This window comes from Epinephelus moara, chromosome 5 (assembly GCF_006386435.1).
Source record: "Epinephelus moara isolate mb chromosome 5, YSFRI_EMoa_1.0, whole genome shotgun sequence".
Taxonomy (NCBI): domain Eukaryota; kingdom Metazoa; phylum Chordata; class Actinopteri; order Perciformes; family Serranidae; genus Epinephelus; species Epinephelus moara.
The window spans coordinates 27400982-27422788 of record NC_065510.1 but is presented as its reverse complement, the minus strand read 5'-3'; the positions used below and the strand labels follow the sequence as shown (position 1 = coordinate 27422788).

Genomic DNA, 21807 nt, shown 5'->3' with positions numbered 1-21807 from the left:
GAGGCTACAGCTCTGTTTTGCTTCCAACCAGCATTTGACCTTTGTTATGAAGGATGTTAAATCTGTAATCAGTTTGATCTCAGTTGCTAATGTGCTGACAGCCCTTTATGGAAAAAGCTGATTGTCCAAATTTAGATTTACGATATGGTATTTTACAGTTGCCATTCATGCTGCTCCTTGTTGCTCTATTACTGTCTTGTCTTTGTATAAAGCTGGAAAGAGGCTCTGGAGCTAAACTGTTGATACACTTGAAAAAGTTAATAAAGCTGTCAAAGCTGAAAAGATCGTATCGCTCTAATATGCGACAGTGATGCCACTGGACAGGCTTTTTGTCCATTATTTTCAGTGTCTGATTGTATAAAGATGTAAGGTGTCTGATTGTAGATGATGATAACCTTGACGTCATTGACCTCCTCTATTCTTTCATTCTGTACCTTGATATTAAGTTTTTCAACTGAGTCCCGTGTGGTGGATTGCTTAAAGACACCAGCAAGGGAAGTGTGTCTCGCTTGCAGTTGAAGTCACATGAAGATAGTGACCCCAAAAAAAGAGGCAAAAATACAAAGGCAACTACTACGTTCACTGTGGTATCGTCACCACAGCACATTTTGTGTGTTTGCAAGTTGTTTTTCATATTGTTATCACGGTAATGCGAGTGGGTGCCTGAAGGACAATTATCTAAAAACATCTGACGTACTTTTATGTGCTAAACCTTCAGCTTGTTGTGAAGTACACAAGTTTTATTTGTAGTATAACAAAATAATCAAAACCATGTGTGGTCTTTGTCAAACAGTGGGTCTGAGGTCTGATGCATGTGTCTGTCTGTCTGTCATCACAGGTAACACGAGCTGGCTCATGTGTCTGGAGAACCCACCCAGTCCCTTCTCTTCGGAGCTTGGCAACATGCCGCTGCAGGAACTCTCCACTGTCCTTATGGCCATGGAGGGAGTAAAGGAGCCTCCTACCCAGACAGCCAGTGCTCCCGCCAGCACTGCTGCTCCTGCTCCTGTCTCTGAGCCGCTAACCCAAACACACAGCAGTGTTGGAGGAAAGGCAAACCTGATTCAGCGCTCTAATACTGGTGGGTAACAGTCTGAGAAGAGAAAGCTGAAAAGATCAGAATCTTTGTGTTATATTTTCATCTTGTTGCTGTGTGTTCGTGGTTTTAATTGATCAGTGCAGGTTACTTGTCCCAGCATTTTACGATCACAAAAATGTTACTGTGTTGTAAGTAAAATAAACACAACAACAGTACAGCCAGAATATTTAGCTACAGAACAGAAACTCGAAATGACCTAAAAAATGTAATTTTACGCATGAAAGCATCCCTCCTGCCCGCCTGACTGCCTGTCTGTGGTCCTATTTAATGGATTGAGCTAAGTCAGAAATTGCCTGTGAATACTTTATGTGAACCTGAAGGCGATCAGTTGGCCAGCTTCGATTTGCTCAGGTCGTTGATCGTCAAAGATCACTGCATTGACATGCCTTGTGTTCATCAGTCAAATGTCTTTTTTTTGCAGAAGCCTCCTTTTCAGTGCTTCCCAGTGTCCTGTGCTTCTGTTCACGTTCTCTCTTCCTGTGGGGCTCGCCTGCCTCCAATTATTCATCCTTACCTTTTCTCTTTACCTCATCAATTCATCTTTTTTGTTCAGTTACTTTAATTATTTCTTCTTTTCTCACTGCCTTTGAGATTTTTCTCCCCATGTTCTCATTAGTTTTAATGTTTTTTCATCCTCACCCTCCATGCTGGTTTGCGAATGGCTGTGGTGTGTTATGTGGCGTCATGTGCCACCAACCTGTCCTCTGGCGTGCCGCCTGCAGTTGGCGGCTCTCTCTGGTCTCTGGGTTTGGGCTCTGCCCCCCTAGGCCCTCCAGCCCCTGGCAGGTTGCACAGGAGCATTTCCTGGGCAGGTACCGTCCACCACATGTGTGCCCCCACCCCCCATCCCCCTCCAGAAAATCCTGGTGTAGTGTATTTCTTCTCACTTGCACAATAGAGTGGTCTGCCAGCACAAACTGAAAGTGACATTTGATCATCATATGACTTTCATTATATCCTCTCTACTGTAAGTTAAAGATGTTGCAAGAGAAAGTCATACATTATCTCTTACTTGCTATCAACTGTAGGAGATCCAAAGACAGCGATATTAGGAATATATAATATAAGGAATGGTTTGACATTTTGGGTAATATGCTTATTCTCTTATTTGACAAAAGTTAAATGAAAAGGTAGCTGTTTCATATCTGTTTTTTCAGTATGAAGCTTATGTGCCGGGCGTTTTCTTGGCCGAAATGCTGTGCTATGCCGAACAGACTTGAGAGTGGCAAGAAAGCAAATATTGTGTGTACTTCCTAAAGTGTCCATCTATTCCTTTAAACGGAAACACCAGCTAAATTAAGAATTCCAATATGTTGTTTCCATGGTTTAGGAAAGCTCAATCAATATTTGTGAACACAAACTACTCGTTTTTTATTGTAGCCAGAAACCAGAGGTGAATCTCAAACTTGTGATGTCATTAAGTATGAAATCTGGAGCTGCTCCATAGACAATAAATGGGAGCCTGATTTTATGGACCCACACAATGTTTTTTTTTCTTTCTCATACCCAAATATTTTATTGCCTCGATCTTCATTATGGAGGAGCAGAGTCAGCTAATTTCAAAGGTTAATGTTGAAGCATGTTGTTAAGCATGCCTCGAGTTGGATGCAACAACTTGCTGTGACAACTTCTCTTTGTTTTTAACCATGACCCAGCATTACTGTCCTCTATACCCAATTCATGCAGTATAAAGATCTTCCTGTCCTCCATCTGAATTTCAGGTGTCATAATAGTCACATGATTGCAAACAAGCTACTCATTGTCTGTGGAGCAGCTTCAGACTTTATACCCTGTGACATCAGAAATTTGAGTTTAGCACTCTAGTTTTGGATTTGGCAGAGAGTTGTTCATGTTTGTTAATAATTTTGGACTATTTTAGACCATAGGAATAACATATATACACTTTGACAGTGGGCGTAGTTCCCCTTTAATTGCAAGTGAGATATGATGTGTAGGAGTTTCTTTATCCAGTTTGCAACTCTCTTTTCCTGCACACCTGTCACTGATAACTTATTTGTGCAAAAAAGCTGCTGCTATATGATAAAGAAATCATGAAGATTGTGCAAGTGAAGGAATTCAGAATATCTGCTTTACCCATCATCAGTCTTCTATTAACATGGGGAGGGAGGGAGGGAGGGTCCTCCACAAGAGATGCTGAAACCGTGCCTGCGCTCGGACTAATCAGTCCAATGACACCTTAAGATGGCTCATGATTTATTTTTTGACTCCTTCTATGATTTGTTTTTTTCATCATAATAATTTTTCTCTAACTCTCTATCTCTGAAATATACTCCCAGGTTGACCCTTTAACCCCTGACCCTCAGATGTTGTCAACAGAAGAGCCCAGACCTTATTGAACTAATGTGCTCTTTTTGCCTTACTGATAGACCAGTAGGGTGACGAAGACATTTGTCAGAGCAGCAATTTTAAGGTCCAACAGTCACGTGTGAAAGAGACCTGATCACGTTGGCTGCTCCTTCTTTGAGTGTAGGGGTACTGTTCGTTGGGAGATACAGGACTGGAGGGGCCTGGTCTGGGCTGCTGTTGCAGTAACTGCATTGCGTTTTGGGCCGAGTTAACCAACAAACCAACCGAGCAGATGCATGTATCTCGATGGAAAAATCAAGTAGATGAACCAGTGATGGATAGATGCTGCCTGCTGCACTGATCTGTCTTTGTCTCTGATCTCAGTGTTTGTAGATTGGATTTACTGTAGGTCAAGATCTGAATGTCCATGTGCACACGTGTGTGTTTGCCTGAATGTACTTGAGATTGTTTGATCAATGTGGAAACATCTGATTCTGTTTGTTACCATGATTAATTTCAGTCATTGTGTACTCGTCTAGAATCTTGATTTTTAGAGAGAATGTGTGTGAGGTGTCAAAATTACTACTGACAGAAATCATTGTTTGTTGTTGGAGTCTTACACCTGCGTATGGCTTTATATCTCTCTGATTTTGTCACTAATGTTGGACAACACCATGTGTGAGTGTGTATGTGTTTGGGGGGGTTACAACAGTTTGTCTTGAGTGTGTATCCACCTATAACCCACATGGTTGTTGCCCTGTCCTGCTGTAGACTCTGTGGTGGTGCTCGAGGAGGGGTCAGGGGTCACTACAGCACACACGCCATCTGATTGGCTAGAGAGTGAAGAGTTTGAGCCAATTACCTCTGATCCCATCTTCATGTCTGCAGACAAGTTCACCAAGACCCCGCCGCCTGGAACGCTCAGCAGGGTAAGAAGTTGGTGCACATTTTTTTTAAAATTTTGCACACAAAACAGGGCATGCATCTTCCACTGACTTGATCGTATCAAGAGTAATCAAAATACTATATGTTGTACAGCATGATAAACTAACCACCTGTTGTTTAGCCATCAGCTGATACACTCCTCTAATGTTTCTCCTCCAGTCCTCCTCAACCTCCAGTCAAGATGATGAAAAGTCAACGCTGGAGGAAGTGAGTGAGGGAGCGATTCCTATCGATCAGCCCACTGCGGGACCCTCCACCCCAGGCAGTCAGGGGCCTGAGCTTCCCTTCCAGACCCACACTCAGTCCCAGGGTCATGGACTCAACAAGTCCAGCTCCTCTCCGGAGCTCCAAACCTTACCAGAAGCCTTCTCCAAGGCTGCTATGGAGTCTGAGACTGCGCCAGGAGACACATTGTGGCCCAAAGCACCTTCCTTAGATGGCAAGCCTCAGCCCCAGCAGCCTCATTTTGAGAAAGAGAAGGTGGAGGGACTCACAGGAGGGGACGTTAATGGACTGGGAGGTCAGAGTCAAGGGCCTGAAGCCCCAGGTGTAGTGTCATCTCAAAGTGGAGGAGCAAGGATGAGGTTGGAGTTTCCAGCAGCAGCGGCGCAACCTGGACCCATCTCCCCAAGTGGAGGCCACAGACCGCGGGGTCACACCATCTCAGTATCAGCCCCTTCCTCCAGGAGGGAGAGGAGGACAGACAGGGACTCGTACCATAGTCGACCCGGACCCAGCAACACAGAGAAGATCTCTGGACTGAGCCCCAGGTACTTCAACGCTTGCACAAAAAACTACTGCAGCAGCTGTCGTCTGTTTATGGCAATTAAGTGATGCAATTTATTAACAAAACTCAGTAAGCTAATCTCTGCTCTGATGTGAAGAGGCAGCCTGCCAATAATCATGTTCTAAAACCCTGTTTGAGATGATGAAAAATCAGAATTGCAGGGTTGAAATGAATCTTTGAAAATGAAAAGCACTTAAAAAATGAAGAGATGATAAACTATTTCCTAAAATATGGAATAGAACATAGTCTTAACTAAGCTGTATTATTGTTCAGATTTTAATACATTTCTTTATTTGTATGTTAACACCATGTCCATTCATGGATTCAATGCCTATGAATCACACATCTATTCTGTGCTTTTTTAAAATTCCTGCGCCTGAGCCCAACACTTATTTTTCTCTGTCGACTTCATGTCTCCTCTAGCTTTGTCTTCCTCCAGCTGTACCACTCTCCTTTCTTCGGGAACGAAGCCAACAAGCCGCTGTTGCTCCCCAAAACTCAGGTTAGTTGACCTCTCTGACTGACCTGGAATCTGCTTTAAGTGTGTTTTTACACATCGTTTACAATGTTTAATCTCTGTGGTAGGTGATTGATCGTGCTGTGAAGGTCCTGGACCAGATGCCTCCTTATGACACCCATAAGATCGGAGTGGTGTTTGTTGGAGCTGGTCAGGTGAGAACACAATGTCATTGATTGACTGTTTTAATTTAATATTACTGGGAGATACCGTCTGTTGTCTGTGACTTCACACCTTCATCCTCTCCTCTCTCTTCAGGTCAACAATGAGGTCGCCATTCTGTCAAACGAGTACGGTTCAAACCGCTACGCCGCCTTTCTAACAGGCCTGGGCAAACTAATCCATCTGAAAGACTGTGACCCCGACCAGATCTTCCTTGGAGGGCTCGACCAGTACGGAGACGACGGAGAGTTCACCTACTGCTGGCATGACGACATCATGCAGGGTGAGTGTGTGTGTGTGAGACAGGGAAAGGAATCACATTTATGGTGATTTAATAAGTCTTTGTTTTTACACAGCTAGTCTGCGTGTTACCTCTGCAAAGGTGGTTATGTTTTTGGTTTGGTTGGTTTGTTTGTTAGTTGTTTGTCAGCAGGATTATGGAAAAACTACTGGCCCGACTCTCATGAACTTGATGTGAACTTGAACCATTCAATTTTGAATTCATTGTAAATCCGAATCACAGGGTGGATAAACAAATTATTTTTAATAAATGCACAGCTGCGATGATGAGGCCTCAGCTAAGCACAACCATATTTTGACATAATTCAGATAGTTTGGGAAATGTATCCAGACATATATAGCGAATGCTCTTGCAGATTTGCATATCGTAAAAGACTGGACTATTGGCCTTGGTGGAGGTCGTTGCTCTCTGAGTGCCTTCCTAGTTATTAATGCAGTCCTGTCTCTGCAGCTATCTTCCACATAGCCACACTGATGCCAAACAAGGAGAGCGACAAGGGCTGCTGCAACAAAAAGCGTCACATTGGCAACGATTTTGTCATGGTGGTGTACAATGACTCTGGAGAGGAGTACAAACTTGGCACCATAAAGGTACATGGACACACATATGCACACGTCTAAAAGTGTATAGTATATATTTTGTACTTTGACACCAATCTCTTGTCCTTTTCCCGCTCCTGTTAGGGTCAGTTTAACTTCGTAGAAGTCATTATAAAACCACTGGATTATGAATGTAACCTTGTCACCCTCCAGTGCCGCAAAGGTAAGCTGATCACTGTGTTTCCTCTGGTGTGTCCTTTGACACTGTGTTCTGTTTTTCTTTTATTCCTCCTCTTGTTCTCTCTTTCAGACCTGGAGGGATTAGTTGACACCACAGTGGCCAAAATCGTTTCAGATCGGAACCTTCCACTGTTAGTCAGACAGATGGCTCTGCATGCTAATGTAAGTCTTTACCCTAATCTCCCCCTCTCACTCCCAGTCACATCTACACACACTCACTCCTCTTCGTCCCCCCGCAGATGGCGTCTTTAGTCCATCAGTACAGAGCCAACCCGTCCGATGCTTATGCCTCTAAGTGGCTGGCTAGATTAAGGCATATAAAGAGAATAAGGACAAGGGTAAGAAAACACACAAACAACGAAGAGAATAACCTTCATCACTGTCAAATTAATGGCATTATACATTTCATCCATCTTGCTTTCTTTCTGCTCTGGCTCAGGCCCAGGAGGACATCCAGTCACGTTCGACTCCTGGCATCTCTCTGACCCAGGGACATGCTCAGCCAAACAAGGCATTACAGCAGAGCACTCCACCACCAAACCCCGAAACCAGCGGGCAGAGAAAGAGACTTGTATCCACAGTTGATGATTTTACGGATTTTGTTTGATTACATTACACACACACACACACACACACACACACACACACACACACACACACAAACTACAGACATGCACACACTTGCCTCAAAGCAGAGACGAGTTTACTTTCACTTCTCTGTTACCCCTTGTCCCCCACATGAGCTCTGGTTCTTGAAGTGGTTCCCTTCAGGATTCTTGGAACCTTGGTGCTATCTAGCAAACCAGCGTGTTTCCAACAGTTTTGCACAGAACCATTATAATCAAGGATGTATAATCAACGGAGGGTGTCGGCACAATGCACAATGGAAGTAATCAGTAGTAGCAAAATTGCTAATTTGCATCGAGTACCTGCAAACTATTGTTCTGTTATTACAGATATTTGTTTTTATCTAAAAAACAAGCATGAGCCAACAATTAATGAGACGACCGCACGCTCTTTTTGTCTGATGATCTCTCATTTGATGTCTCCATTGTTGCCTTCTCCATCTTCTCTTTCCAACCTGTAGAATATGACACACACTGATGTCTCAGTTCGCACTTGAGAGCAAGGAAACCTGCTATTTTCTGGTTCCGAACCAATGTATTTTTGGGGGAAATGCTCTGAATGGTGCAAAAGTAGGTTTGGGGAACCGGCTTAATGTTGGTGGAAAAGGGGTATGAGTTGAAGAATTCAGGACGACGCACTGATTTTGATTCAAACCAATCGGGACTTTGTATTGGGGGAAACTCATGAGCTTCATGGTATCATAAAGGCTTATTTTGTGATGAAGTATTGATATGTGAAGACAGGAATTTCTGCATATTTTTCGAACATTTTGAAATGCTAACGCTTTGCACTTTTTAGGTCTAATCAATATGTTTCTGATGTGCAACACGAGATGAGTAAAGTTGTACAGAACACTACGTTTGAGAGAGCAGGGTGTGTTTGTGAGTAAATATGTGTGTGGAATAAAGAAGTGAACATGAAAAAGGTTTGAGATTTGGATTTTGTGATCGCTCGAGTGCAGACCACAAACCTGTAGCAAAGGGCCAGAGGGTAACTTTAACCAAAACCATTTAATCACGCACAGTTCAGCTGTCAAACTCTTTATTCGACTTTGTCAAGTGCAAAAGCAGGAGAAGTGCTACAGCTGCAAAATTACAGATATGAGATACAAAGAAGAGCACAGACAGATGTTTTCAAAGACGTGTAACACCATTTTAAAACAAAATGCATCGTACAACATAAAGAGACAAGACAAGAAGGTGGGCTTTGGCACTATCTTGTTACACACTACACATAGCAGGAATAGGACGGCCAGCGGAGGCGTCGATGGCTGAGCTTCCTGCAGTTTGTGGTTGGCATATTGTGAGCAAAGATTTACATTAAATACATGGATAGCTTTGGCTGTAGTGCTTCAGTTAAGATTGGAGAAATGTAAAACTTTGGGGTTTGCAACACCAGTGCTTGACCTAATGCATATGCCACTGTAGCACATAAACTATACTGATCATGAAAAGCAAAATTATTTACATCACGAAGCACCAATATATACAGAAATGCACACACGCAGATGAAGCAGGGTCTTTTTCTGTCCTTTTTGAAAGAGCCTGAACCGTGAGATATTAATGCGACTTTATGGGCAGGAAAAGGTGAGATTTAAAACCAAATGGGGTGTTAACATTTAATGCTGTGTAACGGTGGGGTCTAACTGAAGGAGGCACAGTGGTATGCCCGTCTACCATTTTTCATATCCTTTTAAAAACCCATGAAAACAGTTTTTGGCTGACAGAAGAAGGAAGATGAAGTCTAAAACAGGCTGGCATGATTTAACCACAAAATATATCATTTCCATATATCATTTCCTTAGATTACTGAAAACACCTATTTTACCCCCAGTTTTGGTTTTCCTGGCTCTCTCTCCAGGTTCGGGGGGTAAAAGGGTGGGTTCCCTGAGATCTGCCCACTGGACACAGGAAGTACGTATGTTTATCAAAATAAGACATTTTAAAAAAGGAAAGTTATCAAAACTAGGGCAGACAAAAGTACACATACAACTGCTAGCTGTGGCTTCGACACCTTGATAATACTTACTAGGATGTTTCTATAATGTGTTAAAGATATGAAATGAAAACTCGACACATGAGCGTTAAATATGGCGTTGGATATCAGCTCCATTAGGAAATAAAGTGCTAAGTACAAATGAATGAATGAATTACTTGGCATGGTACAACTCACAATGCATACATAAGCTTTGGCAACGTTTATAGTTTAGATACAGTATGAGTGAAGCTTTCTCTATTGGTTTGGACACCAAGCTTATTTTACATCACAACTCATCAAAAAAAACAAAACAATTTACATCAGAACAAAAGTGCTTTTAAATCACAACCATATTGAACACATGTTGAAAAGATAATCAGACTGGGAGTCAGTATAGCTTTATGATGGGTGAACTTGTGTAAATGTTCAGTACTGTGTAAGTGAAGGCAACTTCCTCAACTTTTATCTACAACCAAATGTCTCCACTGAGCATCACCTTCTTTTCTTCTTCTCTCCCACCTCTCAATAACACTCCTGCGCTACTTTGTTCTGTGTTACCACCACTTGCTACACCTCCTTCTTGTCGCTACTCGTGGCTTCCCTTTTATCTTTGTATCTTTTGATCCATTTCTCCGCACATCTCCAGTATGTAGAGGACAGTTATATCTGCACCCTGAAGAAATGGCTGCTGGGATCCCAGCAACCTTGAGTGTGTGTGTGTGTGTGTGTGTGTGTGTGTTTCATTTTGTTTCCTCTTGTACCTCAGTGGGCTGAAGTGTACGGCACTTTACAATTAGCGCGTCCGAGCCTACAGTGTTATTTCTATGCATGTGTGTACCTGCATGTGCGTATATCTGTGTGTGCCTGCATGCAAATTTGGGTTCATAAAACATGACTGTTTTTAAACAGGCCACAAATACCCATGGTGACCAAAATATACAATATGTATATATATATATATATATATATATATATATATATATATAAAAAAATATGTAGACAGACAACATAACTGAGAAATCAACACAGTTTTCTGAGATACACAAAAGGACTGATTGCATTGTCTGCTTTCAGTTGGTTAAATCCTCAGGTGAGCACGCTCATGTGCTCCTGTCAGTGACCCCACGTGACCTCCAGGGTTACGCCGGGTCAGTTTTAGTCCGGGGGAAATAAGGAAAAGGAGTGTTTCTTGGTTTCATTGTGGACCTTTAGTCGGCTGACTAAACCAGCTCAGTTAGCATGTGGTGACCCGCACCATGTTTCTGAACTGAAGTGGGATTAGGACAGGTCACTGCTTACAAACCTGCTGTCACTACCCTAAACAATTTGTCTCCTTGTGATTCTTCTTGTTTCCTTCCTGTCCTACAACTTTCCCATCCCTTCTCTCCTTCCCTTGGGTTTAGAGAGGGTCACCCGGGGACAAAACCTGCTGCCCCCGTCCTCCTCTCGTCCTTAACCCAACATTTACTCTTCCTTTGCTCCACCTTTCACTTGTGTTTGTCCGTCTATCCAGACTCCTCAGGATTTAGGGTGTCCTGGGCCATGCCTGTCTAGGTTGGGGTGCACCTTGTTTTTGAGGGGCGGGGGTTTGCGTTTCCGCTTGCGTGTGGGAATGGTGGTAGTGTGAGCTGGGTGGTTGAACAGGCTGGAGGAGGGGAGAGTGTCTCTCTCTGTCGGGGGGTCCCAGTCCCGGCTACTAGGGGTAGAGGCAGGGGTGGATGGCAAGGAAGGGGTGGGCGCAGGGGTGCATGGAGGTGCAGGGGGTGTTTTGGGCTGCGGGACATGGGATGGGGGAGCGTTTGCTGAGGTGTCAGAAGCAGATTTATCTGTGACTGGTGTAGGTAGCGGTGTGCTGACTGAAGGTTTGGCTGATGATTGAGGGGCGGGTGTGTGTATGGTGGCAGAGGCTGGTCTGGGCTTTAGAAAAGGGACAGGTGTAGCTGCTGGAGTCTTTTTGGGGTTAGCAGCAGTGTTTCCACAGTCCTTTAGAAGTTCATTTTTATCCGTCTTTTTCCCCTTTTTGCTCCCTTTGTGTTTTTCTTTGCCACTCTTTCGTTCTCTCCATCCAGCAGAGTCCTTGTCCTCACCCTTCCCTCTCTGTCCAGCCTCACTCCTCCCTCCCTGACCACCACCACTACCTCTGTCCCTCCCTCTACTCCTCCTTTTCCTCTGCGTCCGCTCCAGACGACACTCAATGTGGTACAGATCCTCTGTTGCCATGGTGACGCGGTCAAGCTGTTGCAGCAGGGCGTCCAGGGTGGGGAGGAGCCGTCTCAGAGAGGCTTCAGTCTCTGCTCTCTCCCTCCAGCTGGTGCTTCCCATTACCACCCCTGGACCGAGCCCCAAACCCAGGCCCAACCCAAGTCCCAGGCCGATCCCCGGGGCTTCTGTCAGGCTGCAGGGGCTGGAGGAGGCTGGGCGCCACGAGGCCTCGGAGCCCGCATCAATGCTGTCTGGGGTGGGAGGGGAATCAGGACCGTCCAGCGGTGGCAAGCACAGGGACTTACAGTCACTGGTGGAGGATGAACGGGATGGTGGCAGCTCCATGCCCTCGAAACGAACCTTATGACGAAACTAAACAGAGGATGAAAGAGCAAAGGTCGAGGTGTGAGGATGAATCATTGGTGGAAGTCTTCAGATTCTTTACTTAAGTTGAAGTTCTAATACCACATTGAAAAAAACTGGCAGTAAAAGCTAAGCCAAAACCTAAGTTAAGGGGAAAGTTCATACCAAATCAAAAATACATACTTTTCCTCTTACCTGTAGTGCTATTTATCATTCTAGATTGTTTTGGTGTGAGTTGCAGAGTGTTGGAGATATCGGCCGTAGAGATGTCTGCCTTCTCTCAAATATAATGAAACTAGATAACACTCAGCTTGTGGTGCTCAAAGTGCCAAAAAATTCATTTGAAAAACTCAACAGCAATGTCTCTTTCCAGAAGTCATGACCCGGTTACTCAAGATAATCCACAGATCTTGTTGTGAGCAGTTTCACGTAGGAACTATTTTCTTTCTACTGAACCACATTCCCCAACCCTATCAACGAACAGAAGGAAGTGTGCATCTACTGCTAGCTCACCTAGCACCACTGAGCTAGACGTTACAGCTCAGCCGAGGGGGACGCCATTAATATTTGCATCTCGTCTTGTCCATAAGTAGATGCACACTTCTTTTGGTGGGCATGGCTTGGTGGAAAGAAAATAGTTCCTACATAAAACTGCCCAAACAAAGCCTGTGGATTAACTTGAGTAACTGGGTCATGATTTCTAAAAAAGAGACATTGGTGTTGAGTTTTTCAGATGTATTGCGTTTTAAACAGAAGCTGAGTGCCATCTAGTTATGTGATATTCATTAGAAGGCAGACATCTCTTTGGCCAATATCTCCAGCACTACAGGTAAGAGGAAAAATATGTATTTTTATTTTGGGGTGAACTGTCCCTTTAAGTAAAAGCAGTAGGAGTAGAAGACTGAAGTGACGTGAAATGGAAGTACTTGAAGTACCTCAAATTTGTACTTGAGTACAGAGCTTGAGTGAAAGTACACTGGGATTGATGTATATCTTTCTAAAAAGTACTAGAGATACAGTGTCTGCAACCATTTATTTTTTCATATTTGTCCCTATAAAATCTCTAAAGGCTTTCTAAAAATAGGTCAGACTAACAGCTGTAGAAAGCAAACAGGAAGTGTACCTCCTTGGCCCTGCTGAGTCCCATCCACATTTTGAGACGTCTGAGAAACAGCTCAACCATCTCGTAGTCTTGGAGGTCCACAGCTGGACGGTACAGCTCTGCTCGTGCGCGCCGGTAGTTCCTCAGTAACACAGAGGTGACCAGCCATAGCAACACCAGCCGAAGTATGGCAAAACTCGCATGGAACACCAGTGCGAAGACGGAGCTAGAGGGGCCGGTTATAGTCCAGCTAGGACGCCATGATAGCAGACCACGTCCGCCAGCGCCCAACAAAGACAGACAGGCAGAGCTCACGCTGCTGTAGCCGTCAAATACAGAGTGGAAGAGCTGGAGTGGAGGAGACACAGGGAGAAAATCACAAAATGGAAAGAAAAGCCAACATGTCTTAGTCTGGACAGGGCACATTATTTTCAGGTTAAGCAGCAGCAAAAGTCTGCTTCTCTGTGATGATCAAAAACTCAACTTGTGAACAAATACATTGATAACTCAGATATACAGCCAAGAGTTTAAACATGCACTTCACTGTCTGTTAAAAAAAAACAAATTTAAACCAGAAGAAATTTCACTGGTAGCTGGTGGAGAGAGACACCAGAGTTATGTGAGGAATTTCAGACCAGTTGGAGCTGAGCCACAGACACTTGGTCCAACCAAGTAAACAAAACACTGTGGTATTTCTGGCAAGATGACACAAATGCTAGAACACACTTAACCCTGTGACCAGGTCTAATGTGGGCATAGTTTACAAATTACAAATACAGCTTTGTTTGTTCATCATATTAAAGCCAAAACACAGCGTAGCACAGGCATACTTTCTCAATTCTGGGTTTTTAATATCCAGAGTAACTTCAAAATGTTTTAAAATTAGTTATTCAATGGAAGAATGTTCCACAACATGTTCACTGGCTTATCTGAGACCATTAGATTGAAAGGAAAGATATAAATTGTGACAATGAAAATAGATATTCAGGCTCCAGTGTGAAGGATTTGAGGTTGCTCTGAGCTAAATGCTAATATCAACATGCTACCGTGACAAGGAAATTGTTAATATGCTGATGCTTAGCATCTACAACACATGTTTACTACCTTAGTTTAGCACGTTAGCATGCTAACATTTGTTAATTAGCACTAAACACAAGGTACAGCTGAGGCTGATGGGAATGTCATTAGTTTTGCAGGTATTTAACGTAACGTTACAATTATTTTACCTTACATTTGGAAGATGTCAACAGCGTCATGCAAAAATTTGGTTACACATCAAGGTGAAATTTTGGGGACTGCACATTGTTCTGACGGCCCGAAAAAGCTTGTTTCTTACAGTCTGTTATCCCAAAACAAACATCTGTTGCTGTGAAATTACACACTCCCTGTAGTTAGACAACCCAATTGCAAGAAAAAATGTTTGCATTGTACATTTTTTGTAAACCATGGATATGTTACATTTATCAACAATGCTGTGGTGAATGTGTGATTGGGTTAAAGCGCAAAAACCACTTGGTTACGGTAAGTAAAGATCATGCTTTGGCTTAAAACACCCACATTTGGTGGCACAGAAGTCACTGGAAAGCAGGGACGGGTCGATGAAATCTGCCGGAATTGGTGGCTCAAACACTGAAACTAAATGCACGTAGTGTGTAGTATCGGAGAAATGGGACTTCGGAGCAACATGCGCTTGTGTTTTTTTGATAATAGACTGTCAGAGAAATGGGCTTTTAGTCCAATGGGACATTTTCAGACAAATGAAACTTTGGAATTTTGTGCTGTTGGAACAATTGCATGACACCAAAATTTTGGCCTAAAGATTGTGCTACAGTGTGAAGCTGCTGTACTTGTTTGTCTTTTAAAGGATTCAGGTGAACGTGTTTACCTGAATCCTTTAAAAGTTAAGTTTCATAAACATGCAAGATAATTATACATACATTTTGGCAGAGCTGTCTCAAATATAAACCATGCTGGTTATATAAAAGGTTAAATAAAAGTGAAAAAAAAAAAAACCAAGCTGTTTGGTAACACTAGCTATGTTTCCATCCAAAAGTGATTTGAATCATTGGGAAATGCTCATTAAAAGAAATACGAATCCTGTGTGTTTCCATTAAATGTACGGACTTTGGTGAAAACTACGAACTCGTGTGAGTTTTCCGCAGAACAGGAAACAAAACAAGTCTCGCATTCTTCTTCTTCTACGTTTTATGTTTATGTTTATTTTATTTAAGAAGGGACAGTGCATATTAATTAACATGATCACTTAAGTCACGTAAATGTGCCAGATTTAGCCATACAGGCTAATTTTCATCTGCAGTCCCTGGCAGGTTGATGATATATACATATATATATGAACAGGCATTAAAATAACGTTCAGAAGTACAAAAGCACATAAGCACGGATAAAAGCAAATTGATGGCATGTCCATAGAAAGGCACATAAACATATATAGAAAGCACGTAAGCTCAGAGCAAGTACATAACCACAGACAAAAGCACATAACAAAGCACATTTTCTGGCGGTTGGCAACCAGCTTGTAAATGCATTACCGCCTTCCCGACCCGGAGTGTGGATATCACCATGGACAGAGGTGCGCTACGTCAGACTTAATTAGAACATAACTGTTTCCATCCCCCATTTTGCGAATCAACATTTTTTCGAATCAACCAAAACCTGGCTGAAGCGAGCGTATTTTAGTTTGTGCAAATCAGGGGATTTTAATTCGAATGTTGGCGTTTCCATCATAATTTTCCAATGTGATACTTCTAGATGCGCATCTAAACAGGCTGATGGAAACATGGCTATTGTTATTATACACACAGCTGAGGCTTTTCCTCTGGAATTATAGATTTCAGACTCAGGGAAATATTGAATAAATGCCCTATTATCCTCTTTGAATAAAGTTGTTTTGCAACACGGACCAGACGGCAAGCCTACGATAATAGTTGTTCTAACAGTACACAGCAGATGAAGCTGTGTTGTGCAGTCTGTGCCAGTGTGAAAGGTTTATGTACTAGCATTGTAAAGACAGTGTTGGCAATCATCCGTTTTCCGAACAAACACCACTATGCATGAAAGGTGAACAAACAAGTGGGCGGATAGATTTTTGGACAAGGTCATTTACTTGTTCATTGTGCGTTATGTACAAGTTTCCATTATGTCTGTGTGTGTGTGTGTGTGTGTGGAAAGAAACAGAAGGAACAGAGGGAAGAGAAAAAGTCTGACCAGGTGTCCTGTGTGTGAGNTGGGGGGGGGGATCGACGAGAAAGAAACAGAAGGAACAGAGGGAAGAGAAAAAGTCTGACCAGGTGTCCTGTGTGTGAGTAAGCCAACACCAACAGCAGCAAAGCCAGGGCGACTCCCAGCAACTCCCAGACCGAGCGCCGCAGAGCTCTGCCAAAAACGGCCCACTCTCTGAGAAACCGCAACTGGTGGGACGCCTGCATGATCAGACAGAGAGAGAGAGTAAACAATATAATATAAGAAACATCATTTTCTCTTGGTATTAGATGAAACTTCCGCTATTTTACGACTGGGGCTTTATTTTTTAGAGTTGGGCCATCACTTGTAGCTGTTACTCAAGAACTTTATTATGCAAGTATAATGAAATTGCAAAAGACTACACTCATAGTTACAAAGAATAAAACAAGGCATGAATAAAATAAGAGATATTCAACAGCTATAAAGTACAGAATCTATGCAATATAACTACAAAATGTAAGCAATGTTAAATATAATACAATAATGATAATTGTTATAACATTGTACTCTTTATACATTTATTTGGCTGATAGCTTCGTCCAAATACTTGCATTTTACCCCATCTATACACATTGGGAGCAGTCTTGGCTTCAATGTCAGACGCAACTACAGCATTTACAATAGGATAACATTAAACAAAGGAAGTCAGTCTTTTTAAGCGTAAGGCTGATATTAGTCTACTTTTTTTCTCATAACCCTTTTCCACCAACATGAAACCAGTTCTGTTTAGTTTCCCCACACCTAATTTTCGAACTGTTCAGAGCAGTTCAACCAAAAATAAATTGGGTCAAAACCTGAAAGGTTGGCTCTCAGCTGGAACCAAAAAATAACAGGTTTTCCATGAGCTGAAAAGTGAACCGTGATGACTTGGATGAGAAATCATCACAAAAAAGAGTGCAGTGGTCTCAGTAGTTGTTTCATGCTTGTTGTTGGGTAAAAACTAATATCTGTAATAACAGAACAAACGCAAGGGATCAATGCGATCTGTGATTTAGCTACTACTGTTTACTTCCATTGTGCATTGTGCAACGACCTCCACTGATGACACATCCTTGATTACAATGGTTCTACTCAAAAGTGGTAGAAAAACAGGCTGTTTCGCTAGATAGCACCAAGGTTCCAAGAATCCTGAACGAAACCAGTTCAAGAACCAGAGCTAATGTGGTGGAAAGGAGGTTTTAGGTTCACCAAATCCTATGAGAAAAAACCCCTGCCCTGTGTAAACCAGTTTCTCAATACTTTAAAACTTCTCCACTCTCGTGTCTCTCTGATCTGAGGTCATGTATTTTCACTGAAGATGTACGTCAAGAAAAGCATCTCACACATAAATATAACAGTTAGCCACTGTAGTCTTTAGTCTTTTAATGTTGCTCAAACATGAGAAAATAGCGAATAAAAGAGCAACTTTTAAATATATTTGCTCCCTTCTTGTCCTCTGGAATGTGCCTGGGTCAACACACTCTTATATCACTCAGAGTCCACTGATTTTTTTCTTTTGTCGTATTTCTCTTCCTTGCGTATTCAGACTCCATTGAACTAGATTTTTATTTTTATCCACGAATAAAGTATTATATCAAAGTAGAAAAATAAAAAGACATAAAAAGCAACTTAAATTTACTGTTACTAACTGATCAAAAAACTGTGTAGCTACAAGCCAAAGAACCCTGCCTTTGAGGGGGGGGGGGTCTACACTTCACGTTCCAACAACAATTCCAATAGTTTCAGTGAGTCTATTTCCATCCTCCCATGATGCACTGTATTTATGCACACATCATCAAAATGAGAGTTCATATAGAAATTATAATTTTGGCTCCAACAGTGAATTTGTTCGGGACTATTTTTAGCCATGTCTTAATACACACATGGTGCTAGTGATATTTATAGCAGCAGATGATTTATGTGGGATTGACTCATTAACATGTCACCCAGTGTGAGAGTGTGGCTCACCGATAGCTTTTAATAGTTTTGAAGCACTATGGCACAAATATATCAGGCTCTGATACACACACAGTACGTGTTAAACCGATTAGTTCAATGATCATTTTGGTCTTTCACAGAACATATAAAATATCATCACACTCATCATTGGAACTGTGATGGATGCTTATAATGGACAATTTGGGTAGTTATTTTACCATTCACCATTGTCCTCTCTTCCAAAAAACCTCAGGCTTTTCATGTGTGTGTGATTTGCCCATCAAATGTCTTGATAGCAATGTCCCAGATCTCAGAAATTACAGGTTCCCTGTAGAATGTTTGACCTTTAGTTGCTCCATAAAGCAGTTTTTGGTTTGTCTTGTGAGGACACATAAACACACATCTGTGCACAGGTGCATGCAATTGAAGAGTTACCCATTCCCGCCAATGTTAACACACTATTCCGCTGCTATACAGGTGACAGTAATGTGCCTAGATATGCAGCAATGTCCCCACAGAGGCAGGGAAGAAGAAGACTAGTAAACATTGATGTAAACAATGCAGGTTTAACACTTTTTGGAGGGAAATACATTCATCATATTTGTTAGATATTAAAGATATACACAGTTTGTTTTGGTGAGTAATAGTAAATGCAAATATAACTCTTGTTAGTTTAAAAGGCTAGAATTACCACCTCGCGTTTTTTGCACCAGTCAAGCTACAGTTACAGTTTACAGCCATGTCAGTGAATATATGTATGCTTCACACACGTCTTCCCCTCGGTGGCACAGAAGAGCTATGCCATCAGCACAGTTTCGAAGTGTGCACCCAGAATTAGTGTCACTAATTCATAAGCTGACCAAATGTCTCCCATTCTGTTCCTGAGCTTTATGATGTCACAGTGAAGTTCACCTTTAAAATTCTGAATATAAAATGTAAGCACTTCATCATTTTATCCTATTAGACATTTGTGTGACCAATGGCCAATGTTTCATGACATCACAGTGATCTTGACCTTTAACCACCAAATTTGAATCAGTTCATTCTTGAGTCCAAGTGGACGTTAGTGCCAAATTTGAGGAAATTCCCTCAAAGCCCTCTTGAGGTATTGTGTTCACAAGAATGAGACAGACACAGGGTCACAGTGACCTTGACCTTTGACCATCAAATTCTAATCAGTTTGCCTTTGACTCAAAATGAATGTTTGTGCCAAATTTGAAGAAATTCCTTTGAGGTGTTCTTCAGATATTGCGTTCATAAGAATGAGGCGGAAAGGTCATTGTGACCTTTGACCACTCAGATCTTATCAGTTCATTGTTGAGTACAAGTGGATGTTTGTGCCAAATTCAAAGAAAATCTCTTAAGGCATTCTTGTAATATTGCGTTCATAAGAATGGGATGGACAGACGGACTATGGCTATCACTAGCACAGAGGGGTAAAAACTCCACAGGGAACCCTTGACCTGCTAAGTACACCGTTATTATCACTGATAAGGCTGATGGCCAAAACTACAAAAATAATAACCTCTTACCTTGAGCACCAGTATGAACAACAGCAAGGCAGACATGGCTGTGTACATCTGACTCTGTCTGGCCAGGGGGTAGAAGTCAGTGAAGGCGTCCCGTGGGTGCTTCAAGTACGACGCCCACTGCCGCGTGGCCATGGTGCAGCGGCTCAGGTGCAGCCCACACACTGAGGCTGCCAGAGCCAGTTTGCAGATACCCAGGAGTCTCCAGGTTGACAGCAGGTACACATATCCCTCTCTGAGGAAGCCCAAGATCCCCCGCACCAGGAAATACAACACCAGGGCGAGGAGGACGATCTGGAAAATGGGAAACATTAAACTGGAAACATGTCGCCAAAGTAACACAACCAAGGACAGGGGTAAAAATTCAGGTAAAGCTTGGCGGCAGGTAGTTTTTGTCATCAGTGACAGTGTCAGAGAGGGTTGCTAAGGGTTACCATGAGAAGCAGCTGCAGGTCCAGGCCTGTGATTGGCCACAGAGTAATGACAACGAGGTCAAGGCTGGACTGGGCACGCTCAGAAACTGGAAACTCAAACAGGAAGGAGAAGACAGCCAGGAGGTTTGTGTTGATGTTGTAGAGCGAGAACTCCACAAACACAGCTCGGGTGCTGTGAACACACACACACACACACACACACACACACACACACACACACACACACACACACACACACACACACACACAAACAAGTACACACTTAATGGACTGTGATACGATCAGGAGTCAAGAAAGTTCACAGTCACTTCCTGTTTTGGTTACCTCTCTGGTTTGGAATCAAATTTAATATGCTATTTATCTAATTCAAGCTGGGTGTTCCCTTCACATTAAGTTTGATTTGATATGAGATATAAAAACTCGTTTTTGTTCAACAGACACAGTTTAGTGTGCCGTCAGAGACCTTCTTATTGACTCTCAGTTGCTCCCCTCTGAATATTTGCAACCTGATACCAAATGTGGTATTAACAGGAATCCAGTTTTGTTTGTGCCATTAGTTAGTATCCTCAGAACAATTGCTGAAAGCCAGAGCACATTCTCAGCACATTCTTTACTGCAATGTTTCTACGTTTTATTTGAATGTTTGATGTTTTCATGTGCAACTTTTAAATGACTGCGGGCTGTAAGACAAATTGCACTTCAGGGAGAATCAAACTCCACTCGCAGATTTATAAAGCCACGAGTACCCATGGTTCTGTTTGGTTCCAATCATTGTGAAACTGTGTGCACGAGCCCAATTTTTACTCCCTTGCATCTGGCCCCTCGACTTTGGAGCAGTGTGGCCAGTGAGATCAGTGAGCAAACTTTAAAAACATAAAAAATTATATCACATAAAACTGTTTTAATTGGTTTGATTGCCTTTGCTTTTGGATTTAATATGTGTCAGGGCACTCGGATGTTATTGTTCTGTTCTTTTCTTTCAACTTGGATTTAAAATTTCTGCATTTCTCCGTTTTTTCCACTCGTCTTTCCACTTTCACTACCTGTAGTCGAGCCAGTGCAGCTGCTGCAGCTGCTGTAGCGAGGCAGAGGCCTCCTCCAGGCTTCTGTTCAGCTGGTGGACCACATCTCCACTGTTATACACACTCATCTGGCCCAAACGCCACGCCCTGGAAAGACGAGTAGGAGGAGACACAGCGGAGAGAAAAAACAACAACATATTAATGAAGACCAGATGTTAAATAGATGCTGATCTGAGTTAACTCACAGCCTGCTTGGTTAAAACCAGGCTTTCACTGGTTTCCTTACCAGTTTGTATCGCTAGCTCCGAAAGCAGTGAAATTCTCAGCGTCTTTGATCAGAGATGGAACCGTGCCCTCTCCCCATACATTGTCTCCTGCTCTGAAACCACCTGCAACTAGAAGAAAAAGTAAAGTTCTAACAAGATCAAGCCAGATTAAATTCTATGTATTAAATCAATTCTTAGAAGAGTACATTC

At 42.5% G+C, this 21807-nt stretch overlaps 2 protein-coding genes across 4 annotated transcripts in view; one reads left to right on the top strand and one right to left on the bottom strand.

Moving 5' to 3' along the window:
- tsc2 (TSC complex subunit 2) overlaps positions 1-8448 on the top strand; it is a 35046-nt gene extending 26598 nt beyond the window's left edge. For 2 of the 3 annotated variants that reach the window (XM_050043379.1, XM_050043380.1), the window contains 11 exons: positions 839-1081; positions 4178-4335; positions 4511-5121; positions 5562-5640; positions 5724-5810; positions 5914-6100; positions 6569-6708; positions 6802-6880; positions 6968-7059; positions 7137-7235; positions 7337-8448. In XM_050043379.1, the coding sequence (XP_049899336.1) occupies positions 839-1081; positions 4178-4335; positions 4511-5121; positions 5562-5640; positions 5724-5810; positions 5914-6100; positions 6569-6708; positions 6802-6880; positions 6968-7059; positions 7137-7235; positions 7337-7504 (1943 nt within the window). In that variant the 3' untranslated portion in view covers positions 7505-8448. Of the gene's footprint in view, positions 1-838; positions 1082-1821; positions 1912-4177; positions 4336-4510; positions 5122-5561; positions 5641-5723; positions 5811-5913; positions 6101-6568; positions 6709-6801; positions 6881-6967; positions 7060-7136; positions 7236-7336 lie in introns of all 3 variants that reach the window. The other variant, XM_050043381.1, reaches the window with a different exon arrangement.
- A 108-nt stretch (positions 8449-8556) lies between these two features.
- The window catches only part of LOC126390788 (polycystin-1-like), a 40725-nt gene continuing 27474 nt past the window's right edge, over positions 8557-21807 (bottom strand). Inside the window, exons 2-8 of the mRNA XM_050045244.1 lie at positions 21618-21726; positions 21353-21478; positions 20310-20481; positions 19879-20169; positions 16474-16608; positions 13190-13516; positions 8557-12075 (exon numbers count right to left, since the gene is read on the bottom strand). Coding sequence (XP_049901201.1) covers positions 11020-12075; positions 13190-13516; positions 16474-16608; positions 19879-20169; positions 20310-20481; positions 21353-21478; positions 21618-21726 — 2216 coding nt within the window. The 3' untranslated portion in view covers positions 8557-11019. The remainder of the gene's footprint in view (positions 12076-13189; positions 13517-16473; positions 16609-19878; positions 20170-20309; positions 20482-21352; positions 21479-21617; positions 21727-21807) is intronic.